This window comes from Thunnus albacares, chromosome 11 (assembly GCF_914725855.1).
Source record: "Thunnus albacares chromosome 11, fThuAlb1.1, whole genome shotgun sequence".
NCBI lineage: Eukaryota > Metazoa > Chordata > Actinopteri > Scombriformes > Scombridae > Thunnus > Thunnus albacares.
In genome coordinates this window covers 20,107,749-20,134,095 of record NC_058116.1, presented here as the reverse complement: position 1 = coordinate 20,134,095, position 26,347 = coordinate 20,107,749, and the positions used below count along the sequence as shown (strand labels likewise).

Genomic DNA, 26,347 nt, shown 5'->3' with positions numbered 1-26,347 from the left:
GAAAATAAGCCTAAATTCTCTAAAGACTAAATAAAAGTATAAAAATAAAATTTTTCTCCACCCTTCATCCCATTCTCTAATTTAACTTCTAGGCTCTGAGAGGGCATGAAAGCCTCTTTCAACAGCCCCTGCATTTCCTCTCTAGTAATTTCCATGATATCCAAAACCTTTCTCGCTGCGTCAACAATTGTCTCGATTCTCTTGAATTTCCCTTCTGCCTCAGTGGCACAGTTAATCACCACGGCCAGAAATGATATGAACTTAATCTTGTCCTTAGTAAAACAACATTCATCATGCTCCCTACCTAATTTGTTTTCCCTTACATCTTGAATCTTTCCATTCCTAGCTGCTTCCGCATGGCTTAGCCTTCTCTTAGGCCTGATCTTCTTTCTTCTACCTCTTTCTTTCTCTTTGTACAGTCTGCTTGCTATACCTCATGAATCCCCCCACACTGATTACACTTGGGTTCATTTTCACATTTTATGCCGCTGCACTTCTCATCTCCACATCCACCACATATCCACGTTATTCATAGTCAGCAGCGCTAGAGTTTTAAATTTACGGGGAGCTCCTGAAGGCATCAAAAGACAAGCTCGCTAACCACAGCAGCAGCTAGTGTAGGTTAGCCTGCGCAGTGACGATGTACAGTCAGCACAAGCAGCTGGGTAATTTACCTGCAAGATAAGAGACGTTTCAGCTGGCGTTAGGCTTAACACATTCATTAACTAATGTGTGCTAAGTAACGACTAATAGGATCAGCTGTGCGATCTAATTTTGTCAAGTAAGGAGTCAAACGCTGAAAGGTAACGTACTGTTATCATTTGCTAATATATCTACATTATATGCTGCTATTCCTTAAATTAGCTTAGCTAGGACGTTGTTAACGCTGTATATCCAGCGCTAATTAGTGTAACTCACATGTCACTAAGAGTTGTGTGGTTAATCGATCATTATGTTTAGTCGGTTGTAGCTGTTCAGTTATTGAAACTAATATCCTGAACTCCATAAGAAAATTTGGGGATTTAATAAAGACTTGCGTGTCGGTAACAGTTCAAACCCCTTTAATTATAATTAAATACTTTTTACAGACACAAAAGGTGTCGTTCTACAATTCAGGGCTCTCAACTTATTGATTTCTTAATTTTAAAAATCTTATGACTGGATGGTTGAGAGAAAACATTAGTTACTATCAAAGTGTAACCAACTTTCAAGTGAATGTGCTTAACTAATTCTGTAATAATATTTTTAAGTAACAGCTATGCAAATTTCTAAGGCTTATTTACATGTTCCACATGACATTAAGCTTTGGGTGCCATTCCTCAATTTTATGCAAAACTCTTTGTTTTATGTGTTGTTCACATTTCTGTTTGTTTGTTTGTTTTGTTTCTGCATGTCCATCTAGGTTTTGAATTTGTGTGCTTCTGTTTGCTAGTTTATTGTTGAATATGTTGGAATATGTTTAGGTTGTTTTGTAACAGAGTATAAGCAAACCAAACCAAGACATGAAGGAAAAACCTTGGACCTTGATCAATTATCTACAAACTAAAATCAACAAGGTGGTTTGATTTGATAAACCTTGAGTAATATTTATTGACTGCTGGCCTAAAACTCTGTCACAACAAATGAGGAACTGTCTTATCAGTCACTAACATTTCACACACATCACACTGGCCTGCTCTCAACACAAGTAAATACACAGAACTGAGCTGTGAGGATGAGCCAAGCATTTCTCACATCATCAACATGTTAAACCACAAACTAAACCACAAGTAAATGTTTAAAATTGTATGCATATAAAGCAGAATGTTGCTGGAAAAGAACATGGAGTTCAGCCAAATTTTTCTTGATAACTAAAGCCTAAAAGAGTCTGTGCTTTCTTGTCTGTCCGTTATTACTGCAGATGGGGGAGTTTGAAAGCAACGCTTCGGGCCGGGTAATAGTGTACTCCATCCAAGGCTGCCCACACTGCATGCAGGCGAAGGCCACCCTGGGGCATTTGGGAGTACCAGTATGTGATGTGGACATTGGGAGGCATCCAGAGCTAAGGGCCCGGGTGAAGGAGCTGACAGGACGGAGCACAGTCCCTCAGATCTTCTTCAACAGCGTTCATGTTGGGGGCAACGATGACCTGCAGAAATTGGTGAGGAGAAGAGAAACCTAAAAAACCACTTCCTTCTTTTAGGATGTATTCATGTCTCTTGTGAAAGAGGGTAGATAAAAGCTTCCTACTAAGATATATTGTTATTTTACCTCAGCTTTTATGAGGCAAATGTTACTAATGTTACTGTCAAAAACATTGTAATTGTATCTACTATGATTCAAAAACAAAGAAAGCATGAAAAAGTCCCAAAGTAGGTAATTGTTTAAGGCACTGCACATCCATATATATGTATTTATTGATCGGTTTCACCCCCCCCCCCCCCCCAGGCTCCTGAGGAGCTCGAGAGGTTGGTGAACCTGGTCAAGGATGAGCCTCTTCCAACAGATGCTCCACCGCTGCCAGAGGGGAACCAGTTAGAGGACACAGCTGGGGAGCCTGATGGAGGTGAGGACTTTAGTGCTCCCACATTAAGTGAAAAGCTTTTGCTTTTTTTCAGATCACTTTGTCGCCTGTTACAAGGAGAAACAACTTTTTATACCACTAGTGAGAAATTTGGTGCAGAAGTAGGCTTTTCCTCTGCTTGTCCTTGGTGCACATTTCACTGTATGTTTCAGCAATTATTGTACAAGGATTAGTTTCAGAAAAAGAAATGTGTCAGATGGTTTTGGAATGAGTGTGTGTTGTGTTGTCAGATGGTGAAATGAACCACACTGACGGGGGAAGCGTCACTAACAGAGTGTAAGAACGAAGGGAGGTTTGCCTTGGAGGGAATTATCCCACTTATATCATGGCCACTTACCAACAAATTATCATATGTAATCAAATAAAAAATAGAATTTTTAATTTACTTTAACTAATTTTGATCATGAAATGATTTCTAGCTGTTTGCTGGTTGCGTTGCTAGGCAACATCTAGCTTAACAGGAAGAGGTTCATAAGGACCAAGAGTTTTGAAATCCTGACAAGTTTTGAAATCAGAGGAGAGAGAATTTTACAAATTGCTCTCAGATCTTGACTCACTGAGCCTGTAAGAATAGAGAACAGCGCTGGATTCTGCTACATAACATTATTACAACTTATTGCATAGTGCTCTCTCTCTCTCTTAAATCCGATGTCCTCTTTTTCCTCCTCTCTCGTTAGATTTAGACGTCCAGATAAATGCAAATATAAACACATTTGAAATTTTGTTTGTGTTTCTCAAGAAAGAAGCTATTTTTTATTTGTTGTTGTTGTTGTTATTCTTTTTTTTGTTGCTGGTGGTAGTTACAAGTGCTCAAAGCTCTCATTGGTGCGGTCTTACCCAGAGTTCACTAACACACTGATTTAGAAATGCAAACAAACTCTGCAGCAGGTGTGGTTATACTGTCCACTTACTAAAAGTTCATTCACACCAGGATGGAGATTTTTCAGTGGTCATGGTATAATGTAAAGTGTAACTATGATTTACGGCCATGGTTAAAAACAATTTCCTTCCAGCATTCAAATTCTGAGTGAACCAGAGCCAGTGGGTCTGGTTTTGCGTCATCTTTTTCAGAAGTTGAGCCAAGTGGTTATGAAATGGTGCTGGCATATGTGGAAAGCTTGAGTAACGGCAACGTGTGAGCGTGTGTTCATCTCCTGTCACTAATGCAAAGATGGACAAGGAAACCTGATACTTTGGCTGATACCAGCAGCACCAGCCTGCCTCACAGTACCTCATTGTTTGTGATTATCAGGTGGTCCAAAGGGGCAGCTGCACAGCTCTTTGTAGAGAAATAGTTCAATTTATTGTTAGCTTTGATGTAGTAGTAGCAACATCATCATAACATCCATTTGTCCTTGTCCCCTCAACAGTCTTGTTTGTACCTTTCTGATGCTTTCGGCAATACTATCAGTTCCGTGCACACATGCACATCCGACATCATAACATTATAAATATGGCACAAAAAAGCATGATTGTCCCCTTTAATTTGAGACCACACATTGGTAATTTCAGCACACAAATCATTTAATTGAGTGTCACGAATTGGATCAGAGTCAGCGACAAAAAAGGGAATCGCACATGAATAAAGTTTCTAAAATGACATTTATTGTCAACCTAAGATAAAATATAATAATAATAATGTTAGTCAGCTAGGTCAGTGGTGAATGCATGTGTGTGGATTAGTGAAGTGTGTGTGTGATGCGTGCAAACAAACACAAAACCCTAATGCATCCGGCTAGTTTAACAAGGAAGCCACTCAAATAGGCTGAGGCCTAAACTACCCAGGTGCAGGTAGTTTCCTGATATCCTCTCCAACCCCTCCCGCTGGCTCCTGAGCCAGGAAACCAAACCAACCAGACAAACAGAAGGCAGAGAGAGGCACGTCACATGAGGGCTCAAATTAGTTTTCTCTGTGATACCTGCCAGACTGTGTGTGAAGGCATTATATGCTGGTCCATCTATAAAAAGCCTACTAGATGCATGTAGAAAATAAAGGGCGATATTTAATAGACTAACAAAATAAAAATAAATGTTTTATTTACATCTCTGCATAAAAAACAACTGCACTTACATGTAATCAGTTTGTTGCCTTGATCCCTCTTTCTGTATTGGAGTATATCGAGCTATGACCTAACTTTGGTGATTCAGATTATGTTTTTGTGCACATGCTTGACTTCACGCATCCACATCTTCCTTTTTTTACATGTTAGTGTGAACATGTGTCTCTCTGTCTGTTTGTGTATGTGTGACTCTGCTCTCACAGAGTTTCAGTGTGAGAGAGATGAGTTTGCGGACCTGGTAGAGGACCTCAAACATGGCAGTGTGATTGGCAATCATAGAAGGGGACTGACTTTATACAAAAAGAGCTTCTCAGGTGATCAACTGGTTGACTGGCTGCAGAAAGAGAAGGGAATGGGTGAGTAAAGGCTGTAGACCCGCAGTAAAACAGACATCCTGTGTTGTGATTCTGTAGCAGTTATTACAACAATCTGACAACTCCAGAATCCAGATCCAGATCTGTCAACCCTTCACTGTGGCCTTGTGTGTGCTAGGCAGGGCTCAGGCCTTTAATACTGGCCAGGCATTCTTGCAGAAGAAGTACATGGTCAGTGTGCGTGGCGGTGGGCAGCAGGATGGCAGTTTTGGAGAAGGGAAGGACAGCGGGGAGACACTTTACAGGCTGCTGGAGGATGACCCTCATTCAGCCCTCAACGCAGGACAGACGGCAGCCTGCAGTCCCATCCAGGGTAGGTCAGGACTGGACCAGACCTGGGGGCATACACACATCAGATTGAAAGTTCAAGCTGACTGGTGTCCTTAAACATTTTTCTAACCTCTGTCCTGTGTCGTTTGCTGCTGGCTTGGTATTTGGTCCCTTTGGGTTTGTGTAGTGTGTCAGTGAGCATTGTGGTGGTAGAAGCAGGGTTCATGGATGTATCTGATAACGGCTTTTCATAAAAAATGGTGACTTAGAACTGCTGCATGACCTTTCTTTTTTTTTTTTTTTTTTTTTTTTTAGAGCTTTCAGCCACATGTCGCCGCCTTCATCAGCGGATGCAGTTTGCTCACTTGTCACAGTGCCACCTGTAACAGCTGTGCAAACTCAATCTGCTGAAAGAGCAGAATTTGGGTAAACTCAGTCCTATAATTCTGTCATAAAACTTTATCAGCACCATGAGAATCCTTGAATTGATTCTTATGCAATGTTTTGATTGGATTTCACACACATTTGCATGAATATATTTTGTTATTGACAATGCTGTCAAAGTTGTGCAATGAACAAATTGTGCAAATCTTTTTTGTTTTTCTAGCGCCAAATTAAAAGTAACTTTTTGGCACAAAAACGGCGGCTAGTGGCAGCTTCACTCAGGTTTCAACTCACTCTCCAAAGATGTTTGTCCTTTGGTCATGAGACATATTGCTTGGCTCTGTATCGTTGTATTTCTAACTGAATGTTGCACCCCTCCAGAGGCTAATTTACAAGCTAATCTGTGCTATGCTACACTGAGGTGATTACCGTCACTGCTTTTGTAAGTGTTGGTGTAATTATGCTTGGCTGTTTTCCTCTTGAATTTATTTAATTGCTCTTTTTTCTCACAGTTAGTGTTTTTTAATAATGATCTCATTTGTACCACATCAAAGTTAGCCTGATCTGTATGCAATTTGTGTTTTTCTCCCCATGAGCTTAGTCAATATCTACTTTAAAGTTATACTTTATGACTATGCTATGATTCCCAGTAACACCACAAAAATTTTGGCAAAGCTAATTGTTAATGTTTTCTTTCAACTACAACAAAACAACGAACTGTAGCTTTTAAGGAGATTCAATAATTGTCAAAGTCCTTTCCAATTTCCAAAAATACATCAGTGGATTCATTGTGATTAGTGGCGGCGAGCATCCATCACAATCATGATGGTCATTAATCAAAGCTTCAACAGCAAAATAAGTTAAAAATCCATCAGTGATGGTGTAAAAATGAGCCAAAAAAATCCTTTTTCTTGCTATCATAACATGTTTAACTCATTTTCTATGTCTCTGTTTATCTCTCTCTCTTTCTCTCAGCTGCTGAGCTCTCTTTGCTTTTACGAGAGATGATTCTGAAATTGTTCTCTGAGCATCTCTCTGCTGATGGCAAGGTAATATGAAACACTGCCAAAAATAAGTCACTGTACTTTACTCCTGTATATTTGGAGAAAATGAACGCCTGTGTTCTCCTTGCTGCCGCAGTCTGTGGACTATAAAGGCATGTCAACGAACCCTGCGTTTGAACGTTACTGTGAGCTGGCCATTCAGCTTCAGAGGGTGGAGTTGCTTTCGCTGAGCCGAGAGGAGAAGCTGGCCTTCTTCATCAACATCTACAATACCTTGGTCATCCATGGGAATCTACGTCTGGGGGCCCCAACCAACATGTGGCAAAGATACAGAGTAGGATTACAAACCTGCACTCAAAGTTGTTACGTTAAGTGTTAAGTGTTGTTAAGTGTTGTTAAGTGTTTCCCGAAACCCTGAAATCTTTACCACATTCCACAGAGTCCATATAGGGTTTACTTACAGGTGTTTCTGGATCCCTTAAGCTCTTAACCGCACTTCCTGGTATCATTGTTTTATATTCAGACAAACAAAATTATGTAAAGGCACAGGTTATGTGTTAATTAAATGATTATGGTACTGCCTTGAATGAATGGATGAATGGTCATGTCCATTTAACTTTCTTCTTTTTAACAAGGTCACCATTTCAAGACAACTTTATTATGCTAATCCACTGAAGCAGGAATGGATAACATTATTTTAAAATATTTTGTTTCTGTCCCATTTTTTTAGTTCTTCAACTATGTGAGCTACCTGATTGGAGGAGAAGTGTTTACGTTACAGGACATTGAGAACGGTGTTCTGAGAGGGAACAGAAAAGGTGTCGCACAGCTTCGGAGACCCTTCTCCAAATCAGACCCACGGCTACAAGTATTCAGACATTCTGTTATATCAGAGTTGAACATTTTATCAATACTGGTAGCAGTATCGTGTAGAAACACTAATATAATCTTTTATTACGCTTCCACTCATGTTGTCCACTAGGTGGCTCTTCCAGATGCTGAACCCCTTATCCACTTTGCCTTGAACTGTGGTGCGAAGGGCTGCCCACCAATTAAAACGTACACGCCACAGGTAAGTTGATTTCAAAAATACTTATCTGATTGGTTTAATGTTTTTTAAGGCAAGAGCAATTCAAGTGGAAACAATTCTAACTCTAAATGCTTCAGCCTCTTTTGGTAAAGAAGTTTGGAAAATAGAACAGGCCTAAGTAGCGTCCGTGATTTTTTAAAAATTGACAAAGTACACGTTATATTCATATTAACCAGTGCTGCTGTTTTCTTTTTATTGTGTAGTTGTCTTAAGTAATGGAAATAAAGTCGACATTCTTGTATAACACATCTGGTAATATTAAAAAGCTTGTATGGTCAATAATCAAGTTTGATCTACTCAACTCTATCAGGACATCGACAGCCAGCTCCGCGTAGCGGCTGAGGCCTTCCTGGAGAATGATGACGGCTGTGTGGTTGATTCTGGGAAAAGAGAAGTGCGACTCAGTCAGATATTCAAATGGTACAAGGCGGACTTTGGAGGCACTGATGAGAAGGTAGCTTTGAATCTAAATTTGAAGTTACTATCTTTTTGTACCGAACTGCTAATGAAGGTTGCGGACTGAAATGTGATCATTAGTAAAGTTGGTAACTAATTGATTTATGAAGTGTTTACCCTTAACTTACCTTTTCCAATCATATATTCAGAGCAAATATAACAAGCCTTTTATCTAAGGTTGCTGTTTTAGTCACATACACAGAAGTCAGTTACAAATTTCTTTAAGTAAAAGCAATATGCCAGCAGTGGAGACAATGCAACAGTTGGCATGAGTACATGTATTGACGCCATGGTAAAACATGGAACAGGTAAAATGAGATGCTGATATAAAAATGCTGAGATCACCCCACTAACCGTCAACGTCACTGTGTTTTCTCTTCCACTTTGTCTCTCTCAAAGCTGCTGAGTTGGGTGCTTGAGCACATGGGTGACTCCCCAAAGAAGACCAGCTTGCAAGGCATCCTTTCTGCCGGGAAGACCAAAGTGAGCTTCCTCCCTTACGACTGGAGCACCAACAGCAGCCACTGAGACACGCAAAACACATACACGTCGAGCTATATGCAACGTCTTTCTGCGTCTGTTCACTTTCTGCTGCGCTGCATCCACTTTAAAAGCAGATGGTTGGTGATGGCTTGCTTGCCAGACGCAGTCCACCGGTCCTCAACCATGCAGATGTTTTTATGCAAAACAAAGCTAGTGGTGAGAGGGTCTAGTTTGCACTGTATCATCAAATCATTCTTCTCTGTCATAAGCTCCCATGCCCCATGTTTGGAAGTTTATATACTTTGTTGAGTTGTACATTTTAATGGTTTGAAGGGAGTCTATTTTAGAAATCAAGTTGTACGCATATACTTTATGCTGCAGCAGCCTAATTAATAGGATAAAATGCATATTAAGTTTGTTATTAACATCCTTTTATTAACGTTTCCTACTGTGTGTAAAATGTCAAACCCTGAAAATTGACAGACATATCACAATTTATTTTAGAGCAGGTCTACTGCTGACTGTGTAATAATAACTTTAATCATCAATACAGCTCCCATGCTCTCCAGTTCTAGCCCTTAAATGGTGTCAGCAACTCAGGAGTCATAGATGATCCCTATCTTCTCAGTCCAGCTCAACGCTTGTTAGACTATTCACATGAAGCTCAAAAACGTTTGATCACAGCATTTAATCAGAGCAGATGGAGACAATAACTCGGTTCATTCTCCAAACTCTCTGCCTTGACAAGCCATATTAAAACCCTGCGAACTTACAACGGTACTTCTACAAAGCTGATCTGTCATTGTCAGATGACAATGCAAAGCTGCACCATCTGTAGAATTTGTAAGGGCCATTTTTAACCTGCAGATGTAAAACAGTTGATTTTTCATGCTACAGGTTAAGAAAATAATAGCTGCTGCAGTTTTAACACTTAATGTAAAGGGAACTCATATTACACCCAGCGGATGTTAAATATAAATATAACTCCACTTGTGGCTGTAAAACACCAGATGCTTTTTGAAGATTTTATAAAGAAGTGTGTGAATTCTTCTCCTTTATAAACCACTATGACTCAGGTTTAGCACTGAGTTTTAGTGTTACCTAGAGAAATACTTATTAACTTTTATTCAGCGCTTTTTCAAGGGACAAACAAAATGCGGTTACATGCTGCTGTGATGGCACATGTCGTGTGCCACAGTGGCTACGAGGGCGCTGTATCCTTTGAAGTCCCCATCTTTGTGGATGGGGTTATTTGTAGGATCCAGCTCCTGAATTAAAAACCAAAACACAAAAAAAGCGACTGTGTGCTTGTTTAAGAAGCTCAGACTTTGTCTTGTGTCTTGTTCAGCTTTTACTCCTGACCCCCAGTGGTATTTTGTTTCTTCCTAATGTGAACCTATAAGGTTGTTCACCCCTCTTTTTTAATCCAGGTCTTCCAGTTTAAATTGAAAAAAGTGCTACTGTTGTGTTTTAGCACACTTATTTAGTAAAGGACATAGTAATATTGTGAATAAATGAAATATTTATCCAGAGTCTACCCATTTTGGATGCACTTTGACACTTTGCATGTTTTTGCTGGGTTTGAATACTACTGAGACATATTTGTACATTTTTTTTTCACTATGACAATGTTCACTGTTTGTCTACATGAGAACAATGTGCTGTGTTTATCAAGCTATTTATTCCAGAGTGTCTGCAGAATATTCAAAATATTTCTTCAAAATATTTCCCATCACCCACATCAGTAGTCATGAATGCAATTAAATGTAGCAGTGTAAGTCTTATTGATTTTTAATGTTTGGTGAGTTGTGTTTCCACCTAAACTTTTTCAGTTTTTTTTCCATTTATTGGTTTATCCATTTTACTTGGCCTTAAAAGTTAAGACTTCTTCATTTTTAAAATTGTACATTTTCCAGTGTGATGCCCACACATGTAATTAACATAATTCTATGGTAATAAGGACTGAAACTAGACAGAAACTATAAATAAGGGGCTTTCTCTGTTTCCATAATTCACTGACTTTCTTATCTCAGGTCCAAGGATAATATGAGTGTCTATAGTCATAACAATTTCAGCTCATTCTGTACAGTCCATATTCCTTTCTAAAGAGGTATGTTATAATTCTGCTGTTATTTTTGTTCTTCAAGCTACAAACAGCTCCAAAGCAAATGGTTAAATTAGCATGGTTAAAACTGAATGATGCATGCACTGAATGCATGATACTGGAAAACCCTCCAGTCTTGAATGTTGGCCTGTAGCTGAACCTTTGTTCTTGGCCTGTAAGCTCAGCCGTAATAGTTTGACCTTTACTCTCGCCCCCAATATGACAAATACAGGGTCATTTAGACCCTCGCAAGGGAATTCAACAGTGCAAACCCAGGTTTTGTGAAGCCAGCCATAATTAAACTCAAAAAGTGTGAGATTTATCATTCAACCTTCACAAATTTTCCTGTAATATACAAGCCCTCACTGATTGAAACAAAAAATAAGGAAGAATAGATAATTGGTGGACTTATGTTAACTGAGGAAAATTGTTTTATCTATGTATATTCCTGTACTTTTTAAAAATTACCTCACATGTATCAGGAAAATGTGATGCAAAAACTTTTTTAAATAAGCAATTCTATTTTCTTCTGTCCTGGTGTTAACAATGAAGCAATATGTTTATGAATAGTAAATATGCAACGCTGAACTAAAATAAAGTATATATTGAGTCTGTCGGCTGCCTCTTTCTCTGTGATCTCTTTGAAGAGAACATGTATGCTTTGAAGTCAGTGACAGCGAAGGAAATAAAAACACAACTGTCTTGTGTATGAATGGTGTGCAACAAAAAAACATTCAAAACCAATAACGTTAAGATATATCATTTGTTTATTCAAACAAATTCAATCACTTTTTCTTTAAGAAAAATAGATGGGGAATCATTACCTTTACAAATCCAATCTATTCACATTTTTACATATAAATAAGTATGTTTAAGGGAACAGTCCCATAAAAACATTACATTAAAAAGTTATTAAACAGATCAACCACCTCAAATGTTTATACATAAATGACCATTTTGAAATACCTAATGAAATACATGGTCATTGAGTAAACATAATAAAAATGCTGAACTTTGAAATTCAAAGCAAACTTGTACTGTATTACTGATCTTAATGTTAATCTTTACCTACAGTCTAACACTGTGATTTAAAGTCTTGGCACTAATAAAATTGTGAATAATCCATATGCTGTACAGAGTAAAAGTGTAACAGTATGAAGGCAGATTTACATGGTTTCAGACATTTTGGTCAAGGCTTTAATGAGTGATTCATGTTGACTTACCATGCCCAGAAGACTAATTAACAAAAGGCAAACCCAAACCCTGACAAACCTGCCCAAATACAGAAACAGCAGCCCACACAAATTATGTTGAAAACACCTCCTCTTAGTTTGAGAACTTACTGTATATGCCACCTTTGAATGAATTAAATTAAAATAAGCTTTATCAGTATAAAGATGTGACACCACCACATATCCGCTATTACTATACTGTCAAGTAAATGAGCCTTTTTTTATACATCCTCTCTACAAAGACAAAAGCTGGTGCACGATTCATTTGGAAGACTACAATAATTAAATAAAACATGCGCTAAGCAGAGGGCGCTACACTTACAGTTGTTAATACTGCCTATGACGTATTCATGAAACATTCACTCTCCCACAAAATTCAGATAGGATAGAACACAACGGATCTGAATATGACGGGACAGCTTCTGTTACCGAGAGGTTTAACCAGCAAGACATGAGAAAACGGAATCAAAACCAGATCCTCTGTAAGGACTCAGTTTTTACAAAACACATAATTAGATTGTAAAATAAAGTATTATTGTCCATGGAAGAATCAGTTGGGTAGCCAAAGTATTGTTATTTCCAAAACTAATCCCAAAAGGATATGTGAAGCAAGGAAAAAAAAAACCTGGGTGAGTTCAAATAAAATCTAAAAGTGTTTTTCTTACACAAGTGATTAAAAAAATTATCATTCTGGCTCATTTTACCTGTTAAAAACTGAATTTATCCATACATCCAACTTTGCCTGCTTCTACCTACAGTATGTATTCAGGATGAATGAATGAAAGACTGAATTAAAATGTATTAGTTGCTGTGGATTAAGCTTGGAAATCAGGCCAGGTTAAAATTCATTACATTTCCTTCCCAAGTTCACAACCCTTTTCCTTTAAGTTCCATATACCATGTAATACTATAACTTGATCACAGTATGATTGAGTGTTTGTACACAGGCAGCAATTATTTTGGTTTGTTTTTGATTACAGGGAGGTTGTTTTGGGCCATAGACTCTGTTCCAAAGTGTTGCTCGAGCCTTTGTTTCACCAACTTACTGGACAATGCGCGCACACACTGATGATGTTTTGAGGAGCAATATGTTCAAAACTAGTTTATGCTGTCAAAATTATTGCTTCAAATGTTCACCAATTCATTTAAATAATTAAATAACAATAAAATCCTCCAGCTAACCATTTAGCCGCATACTTTGCTTTTGTTTAGAAACCGGTATCCAATAAATAAATAAGTGCTGTATCTGAATCGTAAGAAAGGGTTCCAGTGTTCATTTATCTTGAAGGCCTGCCCTGAGCCAGGTCGCAGGGTACAATGGTCACTCCAGTTGCAGCTCCTCTTCACTCACAACTAACCTACAAAATTTAAAACAAAAATGATTATTCAGTGGTTCGAGTGGGTTTGAAATATTCATATGTCAATCGATTGATACATTTTATAAATCGGTGAATCAAGCGTACTTACTTTCATCGTCTGAATCAAAGCCAAAGAGTGCAGAGCAGGTGTTAAGGGCTTGGTGTTTCTGTAATTCTTCTACGCTGCTGAAGGAGGAAAGACATTTGCCACACCGGTGTCTGGTCTTCTGCTCGGGGGCCACATCGTTCACCTGCTGCTCCTTCTCTGGGACAGGATCCTTCTTTTTCTTATTGTTCCAGTAAACATATTTCTTTTGAGAACTCTCTTCGGTGGACCTCCTCTTGCGCATTGAGAGCAGAGATTCATCAAGGTAGGTGGAGGGCGGCGGCCGGATGAAGGGGGCTTTGACGAAGGTCGCGTAGGAGGGATCTTCGGGTTTGAAGGTTTTGTGCTCAGTGATGTGTGGCTCTCCCAGTTTCTGCTGGACTCCCTCAGCCAAAGTAGACATGTCCTCAAGGTCTTTGACGTTCAAGGGGTCCAACTCGACGGACGATCTTTTCTGACACCTCTTTCTAGGAGTGGCTGCAGCGGCGTCGGTATGGGAAGTGGAAACCTTTCCTTCTGACACTTGGTCTCTTGTCACATCCTCATGTCCATTGATGGGGGGTTTGCTGTCCTCCATGGGCTCATAACAGACCTTTATGTCAGGCAGGTCTTGACTACTGTCTGGGAAATATTCATCACAAGCCGGTTCTTTCTTTATTTCCTTGATCTCGCCCCCAAGATTAGAGGTTTCTACATGATTAGGACTGAGACTCTCCCTCTGCCCCTTTTTACTCTGCAGCCATATCTCCTCAACCTTCACCCTCTGCTTCCAGGGAGCTTCAGAATTTTGTTTCTTCTGTCTGCTGGGTCCCAACTCTAACTCCTCTTTTTGAGGTGCTGGGATGTAGTGTCTCCACTCGTGGTCATAGAGACCTTGGAGGCTTGAGAATAGCTTCTCACAGTTCGTGAAAGGGCACTGGGGTCTGAAGGGCTGGTGGATAATCACATGGTCTTTTAATTCCTGCTGCGTCATGAAGCGCTGGTTACACTCCAGATGGTAACAGAAGTGTCGAAGAGGCGTGTCATGGAGCTTCATGTGGTCCTTATAATGCTGGAGAAACTGTATCTGCCTGTTGGATGAAAGCACAGTCGGCACAATAAGCTCTCTCCAAAAACATAGTTTGCAGTAAAAAATCTTAAGCAACAGATTGAATAGTTTTTGCACATTTGGCACTTTTGACACACGAAACAAGGATTTTCATAAATGTGTGTTTTAAACCGTGAACATTCTACTGCATATGAACCAATGTCTTTATTGTTACACCCCTAGGTGGCAGGTAAAACAAGAAATTGCATCCCCCCCCCCAAACACGCAGACACATTATTTGTGAACCCATATTTGCATTATGTGACTTTGCCTAAAACTGTAGAATCCAAAGAAGCACCAATACTTGCATCTAACATAAGAAAGTACTGCTTTAATCTCTTCTGGTGTGTCGTCATCCTTTTTTAAAGTATGTTGTATGTCCCACATGCATTTGCTCATTAGGAAAGGTAGGTGGTGTTTTACTCACTTGCAATCATTGTGGCAATATTAAATTTCCAAAGAAAAATTAAATCAGTTTCAACCAATCCTGATTTAGGCCCTAGATACTGAATTGGGAATCTTTATTAATATGGCTGACTATACTTGACATTTATATACCTGATGCTGTAACGTACACGCCATCCGATTTTCCACCTTTCACAAAGTTAAAGATTTTTCTAAATAATACAGCAGATAGATGTGTTTACAACTGAAAAAATACAGATACAGTTTATGTAATGGTGGTGCCGATACACTGATTTATAATCAGTTATGAGAAAATAGTCAAGCTACTTTCTGTGATGCCCAATGTACTGTGTATCTTACCTGAGGCAGAAGGTGCACTTGTGTTTGGCCCAAACAAACGTCTTCTCCAGCACCTTCTCTTCGTTAATATGGCATCTGATCGCATGCTTTGTCAGTGTGGTGCTGATCCTCAAGAATACTCTATCACAGGACACCGAGGGGCACAAGTGATACGTGATGTCCACGCCGTAGCCATTTTCCTCCGCTGGCTTCTCGTTCCCTTCTCCCTCTCCCTCTCCCTCCGTTTTCATCACAGTTGGATCTTTTACAATCACCAGGCCATCTTTAATGACAACCTGCTCGTCCTTGAAGTCTACCAGTTTGAATATATTAGAGTTAGGGTTCTTGCACTTTTTGTGAAGCACAGATGTCTTTTTGATGAGGGTGCGGAGGTTTCTGATGATTCGCTCTTCCCTCCTGAGGCTGGACACTTTAGTTTTTCCTCCAGGTTTCTGCTCAGGAGTTTCCCCATCAGAAATGGAGGTCTGATTTTCTTCCTGAGGCTGGCTCTGATTTTCCACATTATCTACAGTTCCATTAGTAGCAGGCGTGTCCTCAGTGCATGGTTCCTTATCATTGGGTTTATGCTTGCACATTTCCTCAATGTGGTCCAGAACATGCTTTTTGGCAAAAGGAAGCTGTTTAAAGCGTTTTCCACAGAGGATACATCTTAGTTTCCTACTTTTAAGGTGCGAGAGAGCATGCCTCATAACATTCAAGCCTTTATAGTCTTTGCGGCAGAAGTTACAGTGATACATCAAGTGGGCATATTGTTGAGTGCGGAGTACTCTGTCCTTCCACGTTCTCTTGATTTTCACCTAAAAAATAGACCACAAACAACTGAAATCAGTGCAATGAGTTAAACAGAAAAAGTAAGCAGAATATAGAATAAAATTCCAAACAAAAAAGCACTTGAACCATCTCATGTCTTTCCCTTTTCTTTTGATAGGTCAGTGTCTTGCTGAATTACTGTATTCACAAGAGTGTATATAAACACAACGATTCCAATGCTGCTATAGTACATGTTCTCAGTGCAAAAACACAAAGTATTTGTCTTCTTAGGGCACATTCAGACAGACAACAGCACCAGGTGAAAAAAAATGCAACCTCCTCCTCATTCATTTGAACGGGACCACTCCGCTGATGCAGAGGGCTCTTGCAAAAGATGCAGGGTCGTCCACATGCAATGCAAAATTAATCTGTAAGGCCCCGAGGTACCCAATCAAATTCATGCAAACGCACAACTTTAACATGATTGTTTGTGGAAAAAAATAAAGTGACTGCCACCATGATAACTTTCCAAAGCTGTAAAATCTTTCCTAATAATATTATTAACTACTGTGAGGTGTTTTGGTGTCTAATAAGCCTTCAAACTTGTGGATCTATTACTTAGACTTTCTGGAATGTATTTCATCATCTCAATGGTACCTGAAACAACATGTCCCTGCCAAAGCAGCCCCTTGCATCTTTTTTTTTTTTTTTTTAAACACAGGGCTGTTTTTGGTCTGAACACCAACTTACACAAAAAAACAACTGTTACATCTAAAAAGGAAGTGAATATTATAAAGCTAATCAAGACAAACTGACCTCAGTGTTCGAGTCTTCTGTTTTCACCGTAGGTTGTGGCTTCTGTTCTGTGTCACCATTAAGTTTATCTGATGCTGAAGGTTCTGGAGGGGGCAGTTTCTCAGTGTCAGGCTTTTTGGATTTAAGAGAGTAACTGTGTAACAGTTCTATCGGACAATCCAATAACTCTAAGGGGGGGCCATCGAGCTCAGGATCAGCTTCAACGGCAGGGACAGCAGCTTGAGGCTCACAAAGCTTGGACTCTGACTCTGTTTGAGATTCCTCTTGCGTGTGTTCACTGAGACTGCTATCACAGACCATGTCAGTTTGGTTCTCAAGTCCGTTTTCCTTCTCGAGTTCATGCATCTGCTCTGATTGATTCTCTTTCTGTTCCCTCTCTTGTTCAAGTTCATTCTCTAGGTGAGGCATATCCTGGTCTCTGTCTTCTGTGTCAGTTTCCTCTTCAAAACCGGACTCCTCCTCGGTGAGGGATATTTCATTATCAGGGAAAGAGAGTTCCAGTTTCTGTAAAGGTTTCCTTCCCCGGTGTTTTCCTTTAACTTTGACCTTCTTCTCTTTAACCGTCTGTGCTTGCTCCAGCATTGGAAGACCCTGCAACCATCGTTTCTTCCGGCCTTTCCTTTTCAAAATTTGGCTCTTCACACATCTAGACAAGTATTCTCTACTGCGTTTTAGAGGAAGCTTTATAGGAGCAGAATTTTCTATGTTAGTGTGATTGCGTCTTAGTGAATACATAGGCTTACTACCTGAAGAGGAGGATTTGAGATTGTACTTGATCTCTGGATCATCACCAAGGTCAACCTCATCGTCGGACACAGATTGTTTTCTCCTTCGCAGGCCTCTTCTCCATTTCCTCCTCTTCAGGAGAGCATTATTTGATGGGGCCAAACACTTTCCTGACCCCCTATCTAAAGTCTTCCCTTCTGGAGGGCGTTTGTTCACAAATGCAGCTTCAGTGCACTCGCAGGAATTTGAGTCATTCACACAATTATTTGTTAACAGCTCTTCACGGTATTCCTTCTCCTCTTCCTCCCTCATCTCATTGAGAACAGCAGCCTTCATGACCTTGTCACTCATCAACTCCAAGCAATGAGTCCTGATGGTCAGGAGGTTCCAAAACTCAGGGTCAAAACACAGGCGTTCCTTGAGCATCTGGAAAACAAAGAAGTAAATGGTAGGCACAAATTATAATGCCATTATATCCAATATATAATCATATCATATATCATATTATATAATGCTAAATATATCCCCCTCTTCATCCTGTCAAACCTGCAGAATATGGAAGCGAACATTGGTTCGGACAGGGCTGTTGTTAGGATGCGGTTCCTGGTCAGGATGCATATAAAGCAGGCAGACAGTGCGGTAAGCCTCCAGGCTTCGTTCCTGGCAGAAGGCCAGCAGGGCGCATGCTCGACAGATCTCCAGGTCATGGGGAAGCAGGAAGGCGATGGTCTTGCAGACCAGTGACCGGGTTACACTATCAGCCTGCTTGTCACACAGCTGCAAGGCCCTGGCACAAAGCTCCACGCAGACCTGGACTCCTTCACCACCAAGCTGTCCAAAACAAAACAAAAAAAAAAAAGAAAAAAGTTTAATGACTTGAGCAAAGCAGAAAGGCAAACATTCATTTTGACTGCACAAGTCTACACTGTTTACATGTTATTTTCTTCAAAGAAAGAAAAAGAAACTTAAATGAAACATTGCCATCTACACACAATAACTGGCAGATTTGCTTTACACCATTGCTTTCCAATGGAGAGATTGATGATGCTAAACTGAAGCCATGTGCTTTGAACAGTGTAAAGCATGTTTTAAACCGACTAATAGAAACAGTTTCCCCTATATACACACTTTGTATGTTGTTGTCCACTTGCTGTTGTATATGTATGTATCTATTTTTTCACTCATTCGCTTGTACATAATAGTGATATGTTTATGTTTAATTATCTTTGTTTGGCTTGTTGTCCTTATGTATCTTTCTGAAGATTGTTGTATGTTAGTACATTGAGAGCCACTGGTAACCGGAGTCAAATTTCTTGTATGCTCAAACATACTTGGCCAATAAAGCTGATTGTGAAACTTCAGATAATGTGCAGAATATTTTTATATAATTTCTCCTGTGGAACACAGTATGGAAAAAAATGATGCTGGGATCTCAGTCATACCTCTGTGGTGACCAGTTTGATGAAGGGAAAGATGGCTCTGACGTTAGTAGCAGAGGAAGCCAGCTGCAAGCACTCAGCCAGGAAGCCTTGTCTTGAGGGATGAGCCCTAAGATGCAGCCTGCTCCAGATGAACACAAGGTCCCTGACGGAAGGCAAATAAGTCTGTTATGCAACAACTTTGATCATTTCTAAGCCAGTAAAAAGAGAAGTACTGAACCAAATTGACAAAATCCATGTTACTCTCTTTACAACAAGATTCATGGATATAACAAACATACGTTACAGAAACTGAAAGTAACATTCCCACTATAAAAACATAGGAGGATAATCCAGAGTAATATTAGTGAGATGTACATGCCTGAAGATGTAGCTCATTCTTACCAGATGTAATACATGTCTCCATTGTGTAACTGCTGGGTAAGGAAAGCTTTACACATCGACAACAGGAGCTCGTCCTTTTCAACACTTTCTGTGTTACAGATGATCTCCACCGCATCACGGCCATCTATCTCTGCCATCTGAGGACGGAGATATATTGAAGCACACACAATCATGCAAATACATCAAAATACAAAGTAAATGTATTAGAATCAGTACCTTGAATACAAAAACTTTAAATAATATGTTCATTTTTATTTTATTATAGATTTCAAAATGTCTTTTCATAATGACTTTTAATCATTTATTAAATTATTAGTGACTTACACATTTGACTATTTATTCATTCCATAGTCAATTTAGACAGAATACAGAACGCAATTTTTCTGTTTCTTCTTTTTTTTATGTTTTTTCATCCATCCTTCTCTCTGCCATCTGAAGGGGAAAACTTATTAATCTACACAGCCCCACAATTTCTTACATCCCTAATCCTTTCCACTCTGCTTTTGCCACCCTTCGTCTCTTACCTCCTTATGAAGGTGTTCATGCAGAGAGGCCTTGTAGAGGCAGGTCAGGTAAGCCTGATGGAAGTACAGATGTTTTCCGGCCTTGTGGTTTTCCAGGCAGCCTTTAGCCAGGGCCTTTGCCTCCTGCATTCTTTCACAGGCTTGCAGATAACGAACCCGGAGCTCCAAGAATATTGGCAACTCTGAGCTCAGGTACTCTTCCACTGCATGGGAAATAGAATCACATGTATAAATGGGGATATACACAAACATATGTAATATGGACAATGTCAAGTAGAGTAACAATAATGCTGTTGCCTTTAACATTCTTTACCAGTCAATGAGTTTTGTTGATCTCTAATATGATGGATACACTTTGTATTTTGTATTAAACGTAGTCATGAGCCTACCCTCGTTTGGAGACAAATCTGTCTCCTTCAGGATTCCTTGCAGCACTGGATTCTCCCATGGGCCTCCTGCTTTGATGATCTGCTTCAAATGATGAAGGTAGATGTTCCTGTGTCTTAGGAGCTTGGAGTGGCACTCCTACAAAGAGTAGTAAAAAAAAACAAAACAGATTAATTCAAATTTCCTCTTAGAAGACACTATTTTTTCAAAGATGACCAATTGCAATAACGTGTTTTAATATACAGTACATAGGTCTGTAATTGCCTACTAAAACAATCAAAATTACAATGGACAGACTAGTAGCAGGAAACACTGAAGTAGTTGTTATTGATGTGAATCCAAACTGGCTGTTGTTGTAGTTTCTGATCAGTGCTGGTAACTTTAACTTAACACTAAGCACATTTTACTAATGGCAGATAGTTGGCTTGGGTGGTATCAAGGTATTTTGGTATACCAGAGTATTTAGAAATACTGAACATATAATTTTCAATACCGTCAAAAGTACAGATGCAGAGATGCTGTATTGAGGTGAAATATTGAAGTGCACAGCACAAGCCACCAGAGGTCAGTCTGGTTGAACTACTGGTTGAACAGACAGCTGACCTGAGAAAGATGGCGACTGCAAGTGGAATCATGAAAATATTCCCGCATATAACTTTATCTTGAGATGACCTCTTCCAACTAGAAAAACAGTTTATTAGCCACGTGATTTTATTCAACTTCCAGGCTGCCACAACCACCTGCACATCATCTCTGTTCAGCCCACTGATGTGTTGGTATCTGCTGCAGCAACAAGTGTCAGCAGGTATTCTATGGGCCAAAAGTATTTAAATCCAGCAAGACTTGTCTAAGTAAGCTAATTGCATATTAGACACACAGCATTGTGGGCTAGAAAATGTCTTGACAATGACTTCTATCACCAGCAGCTCAGCTTTTACATTTTTTTTGTTTGTTTTTTTACACAAATACCATCATATACGGTATACCTCGGTGAAATGTTAGAAAGATATGAAGAAATGAAAAAATAGATACCGCCCAAGCCTAGCATATACGGCAGTTAGGTCTTATGAAAGTGTTTTGTATGACATGTCTCTTTTTAAACCAGCACAAAATTTGTTCAAGGCAGTTGTGTGAATTCAGTCTGATTCCTTCTTTCTTTTTTTCTCTCATTCTCATGAACTAAAGATTGCAACAATGGGTCAGTTTTTCTCACCTGAAAGGAATCAAGGATGTCTTTTAAAGGCTCTTCTCCAAATTCTTCTTTGCTGAAAAACAGCATCAGTTCAAAGAAGCTCCTAGAAGACAACGAGTGCAACATCAGTGCCAAAAAACATTTCATAGTAAGTGAGACAACAGTTCAATTAGTAAATTTAGTTCATCATGCCCTATGCAGTTCTTTTCATTACAAAGTACCACTGTTCTTAAAATAGACCTGTCAAAGAGTAGATAATGACCACATTGCTGCACCATATATATATATATATATATATATATATATATATATATATATATATATATATATGTGTGTGTGTGTGTGTGTGTGTGTGTGTGTGTGTGCCAGCAAATCATACTGTTCCTAGAAGATAGATAACAAGATGTATTACACACTTTAACTCTGTTGTCTGTGAACATGTTTTATGTCTTATTTTAAATGCCCTATTCCAAAGAGAGAAAAAAAAAAAGTCAATTCCCACACACACTTATCACTTCTGCACTGATTTATTAAAAAGTGTCAACATTTCGGTCACAGGGACCTTTCTCAATACATGATCATTTGTTGTCTTGATAAAGGTCCCTGTGACACTGTCACTTTTTAATAAATCAGTGCAGAGGTGATAAGTGTAAGTAACTTCAGTGAAGTAAAGTAATTTACTTTTTTTCTTTGGAATTGGATCTTCGGGGAAATTGATTCTCTGTATCACGGGAGAGACTACGTAAGTGGTGTTTGTGTTGATTTCTTCTTTTATTTTAAAGGCCCTTCTAGGGATGGGCATTAGAAATTAGCAGTAGCTATGAATGCTGTGATGTATTGCACTGGATATTTGCTGAGCAATTCTCTATGTATATTGTTTCTCTCCCTAACAAATAAACATTCAAATGAAAAGAAAATGAAATATTACATTACCAAGTAGCAAACTACTTACAGTGCCAGACTGCTGAGAACATAGTGGATGTGTTGACAGTCATCAGGGAAGGCAGCAGTGGCTTTAGTGAAACGGCAGAGTGCTGTCCGCAGCACCTTCAGCTGAGGGAGAGGAACTTGCCATTGACCAGTGTACTCCTCAACCAACTGTGCGTGAAGAACATAGAAAACAAGAACACCACAAAAATATTTAAATATTTGTTTTGTTTTTTTAAAAATCAATACAATAGTTACACTCACATAGTCTAAGAAACAAACACTACACATTCTTCAGAAAAAAGTGGGCTGCAGCTGATCAACACAATTAGTTTTTCAGTTTACCAAGTCAAGCATTTGATCAACAAAATTGAGCACATTCAGACATTGTTTACTTCAATGTGCTTGAGCATATTGATTGAGGATGTTATGTGTAAATACAGAGGGGAAGGAGTTTTCAATGGAGACAACCACATTTTGATAAATTCAAAATTTAAATCTTGAAATCTGGTACTTAACTATAGTGACGTCAAATACTGTTGATATATTATGGCTAACTAAATTTCCCACTAGAGACATAAATCCTTTTTTTTTTCTTTTTTCTTTTGTATTTGCCGACCTTAAAATTTCTCAACTAGCTTTCTAGCATTTGAGCTCATGTTGTGTTTTCTTAATATTCACAAGAAAAAGTTATTAGTAACCAGTTACTTTAGCCAAACACAGCTCGCTAAAGACCTAACGTTAGGCTAACGTTAACCTCATACCGTTAATTAGCTTAGCTTAACTGACTAGCTATCAAGCTAAATATAATAATAAAAATAATGTCACATTTAATTTGAACCGCACTTTTGATGCATAGTGAAACGCAAAGTGCTACAGTATTAATAACATAGAACACACAACATAAAAAATAGTAATGAGAGTTAAGATGAAAAAGATGATAATGACCAACTGTCTCTAAAAGAAGTATAAAACACAATTGCTACATGGTGTTACTTTGCAAGGAGAACAGAATATGTGTATCTACATTTTGTCAACATTTTGTTGTGTTTCTGGCGGGCTATGCCATATATAAATAGACTAAGCAACACAACTGCATAAATAGAGCTAGTCTGGAGGCTAATGTTAGCTAGCGAAGCTAGTAGCGTTAGCAATAAACAGACACCGACTCGGAGGAATATCAAACGAAATGGAGTCTAACATACCTCACAAAACTCAGAGCAATACTCTTTGCTCCTTAGAGAGGATTCATCGCTGCAGTGTCTGTTACACAATGTGTCTAGAGCTGATTCTAGCCCGTCTATTTCCAAATCACTCTCGCTGTCCGCCATACTAGCTGCTGTATCCAGCGCATAGTCAGAGTTGCCAGGTCTGATAGCCTGCATCCTCCTATACGCCACGACAAAACATTATCAACCTGGCAACCCGGTAATTACAAACGTAATAAAGTCTTCAAAGTTATTAGCAAACAGTGGTGGAAGAAGTATTGCAATCTTTTACTTAAAGTCCCCCTCCACTTAAAAATATGTTTTTTTTTCTTCTTGTTCCTACAGTTGAATGTTTGGGCTTCATTGTGCAGAATGATGTATGTGCAGAGTTTGACACTTGAAAGCGGTTTTCACATTCTTCTGCTGAAGATGGAAAGTTTGTCTGTGCTCACTGAAAATCCACAAGTGTGATGTGGAAACTTAAAGCCTCCAGTGCACATACACTGAGAATTGACTTTTTAGTCAAGTAGGAGACATCTTGTGTCCAGAAAGAAAACTTTTGAAACGAAATATATTTGCATATTTTTAAATTCTAGCATTTTATTGAGGGAGAAGGAGGTGATGTAATTTTAAGGATTTTAACAAGATAATTGAAATTTTTGGTGGAAAACTCATAGCAGACACAAATTAAGCTAATATTTGGAGTATATTATATACATCTTTTATATATTATATATTATATACATATTATATAAAACATGTCTGGAGAGGATCTTTAAGTAAAAGTAGCAATGCCACAACATAAAAATAGGCTACTTCATTACAAGTCCTGTGTTAAAAATATTACTTAAACACACAAAGGTAGGCTATTAGTTTCAAAATGTACTTAAAGACTCCCTTCAGACATGTATTAAGACACACAAAAATACTCTGCTTGGAACAATAGTATGTGTCTGATATAGTTTTCCACAAAAAAAAATAAAAATAAATAACATGTTAAAATTCTTGAAATAGTACCTCCTCCTTCTCCCTCATTAACATTTCCAGAATCTATGTATAAATATATTTCATCTCAGAAGCTTAACTATTGGACACAAGATGTCTCCTTGTTTGCTGTAAAGTCATTTGCACTGGAGGCTTCAGATTTCCACATCACACTTGTGTAAGTTGCATACTGGACCAGGATTGGCTTCACAACTAGTTGTGATGTCAAATCATGCTCATAGGCCCACCCCTTCAAAAAAAAAAAAAAAAAGATTTTCAATGTGCACAAAGAAACTTTCACTTTCAGCAGATGGATGTGAAAGCAGCCTTCTAGTGTTGTCTTAAAACATGGAATCAAAGGATTTAATGTGGATTTTTTGACTCTAATTTACAGAAAAAGACACGTCAAGGTGAAAAAAGATCTCTAAAAAGTGATCTCAATTCATTACACATATAAAATAAATAATCAGTTTTGCATGTAAAATATTGACCTGAAATGTAACAAGTACCTATAGCTGTGAAATAAATGTAGGGTGATGGAGTAAAAAGTACAATATTTTTCTCTGAAATGTAGTGGAGTAGAAGTATAAAGTAGCATCAAATGGAAATACTCAGGTAGTAAAAGTACCTTAAAACTGTATTTTACAGTACAGTACTTGAATAAATGTACTTAGTTACATTCCACCAATGTTAAACTATAGTTCCCACCATTTTATATACCTCTTAAACCTTAAAACACAAAGGCTGCTTGATAAAATTAAGCAATTTGACTAATAGATTGGTTATAGACTGAATCACATTGAGAAAATTGCAGCTAGTTGGTCCCTGTGTTTTTTGTAGGTGAACATCAAAAGTGGTCATCCATTTAAAGTGGAGATATAATCCTGAAGGAAAACTTTGAATGTCTTGACTATCAATAGTCAAGAAAAAAAAATAATTTCCTACCTGGCAGACAGCATTTGAAGTCAATTCTCTGTGAAAATCTGCTTGCTAGAACTGAAACTTGCTTGAGGTGGTTATTCCATCACAGTGAGCACACAGTGAACTTTTACCCACTTTTTTCAACAATTATTATTGCAATACAGAAAAACTCTCAAAAAGTATTGATTTGTTTGTGTAATTTTGATTGTTATAGCACAATAAACAGGAAAAAATGTGCAAGCCTATATGCCATGATGGATGAGACATTAGCAAAAGTTTGGTTTGTTTTCATTCATGGCAATTTTCAAAATGAGTCAACATTATCTGTAGTCATCTATCAAATCCTTTGTCTATTCATTTCCAATAGATCAGATAAGTATTGCCTGAAATATGAAGCATGTTTACAGTAGAATTTACAATCTACAAAGCATTTTTCTTTGTTATTTTTGCTTGTTATGGACTCATTACAAAGTGCAATCATTTTGCATTTTGCAAACACACTAAACTAAAGATAAGATGAATGTTTCAGTTAGTATTAAATGATATGACGTAGCCAGAAGTGAATGTGTATCTCCTTATCTGGGTCTGACATTTGATGAAACTAAGAAACATTAAAAAAAAAAAAAAAAAAAAAAAAAAAAAAAAAGATCCTTTGAATGGTTTCACCTTCAGAATGATCTTCATTTTCTGTGTATGTCACCTGGGAACAGATTGTTGACTGACTTTGTGCCCTGTCAACTAAACAGGAGGACT

At 38.5% G+C, this 26,347-nt stretch overlaps 2 protein-coding genes across 3 annotated transcripts; one reads left to right on the top strand and one right to left on the bottom strand.

Moving 5' to 3' along the window:
* The first annotated feature begins 596 nt into the window (after positions 1–596).
* Positions 597–11,402, top strand: zgc:152951 (uncharacterized protein LOC569013 homolog). The gene is made up of 11 exons (XM_044365114.1): positions 597–803; positions 1,901–2,140; positions 2,428–2,545; positions 4,827–4,979; positions 5,116–5,310; positions 6,627–6,700; positions 6,792–6,989; positions 7,386–7,523; positions 7,638–7,727; positions 8,056–8,199; positions 8,601–11,402. Exons 2-11 carry the CDS (start codon positions 1,901–1,903, stop codon positions 8,727–8,729), a joined length of 1,479 nt encoding a protein of 492 aa, XP_044221049.1. The 5' UTR covers positions 597–803; the 3' UTR covers positions 8,730–11,402.
* Positions 8,783–23,844, bottom strand: LOC122991786 (zinc finger protein 292-like). Of its 2 annotated transcripts, none has more exons than XM_044365113.1 (12): positions 23,687–23,844; positions 22,507–22,652; positions 21,576–21,657; positions 20,365–20,500; positions 19,976–20,178; positions 19,452–19,588; positions 19,071–19,212; positions 18,175–18,459; positions 16,903–18,054; positions 15,337–16,133; positions 14,358–14,554; positions 8,783–8,943 (listed from the first exon to the last, which is right to left on the bottom strand). In XM_044365113.1, exons 1-12 carry the CDS (start codon positions 23,810–23,812, stop codon positions 8,783–8,785), a joined length of 3,564 nt encoding a protein of 1,187 aa, XP_044221048.1. In that variant the 5' UTR covers positions 23,813–23,844. The 2 variants fall into 2 exon arrangements, with proteins under 2 accessions (XP_044221048.1, XP_044221047.1); XM_044365112.1 differs by lacking the exon at positions 8,783–8,943 and adding an exon at positions 11,533–13,378 and having other exon boundaries at positions 13,488–14,554.
* Positions 23,845–26,347: the final 2,503 nt, after the last annotated feature.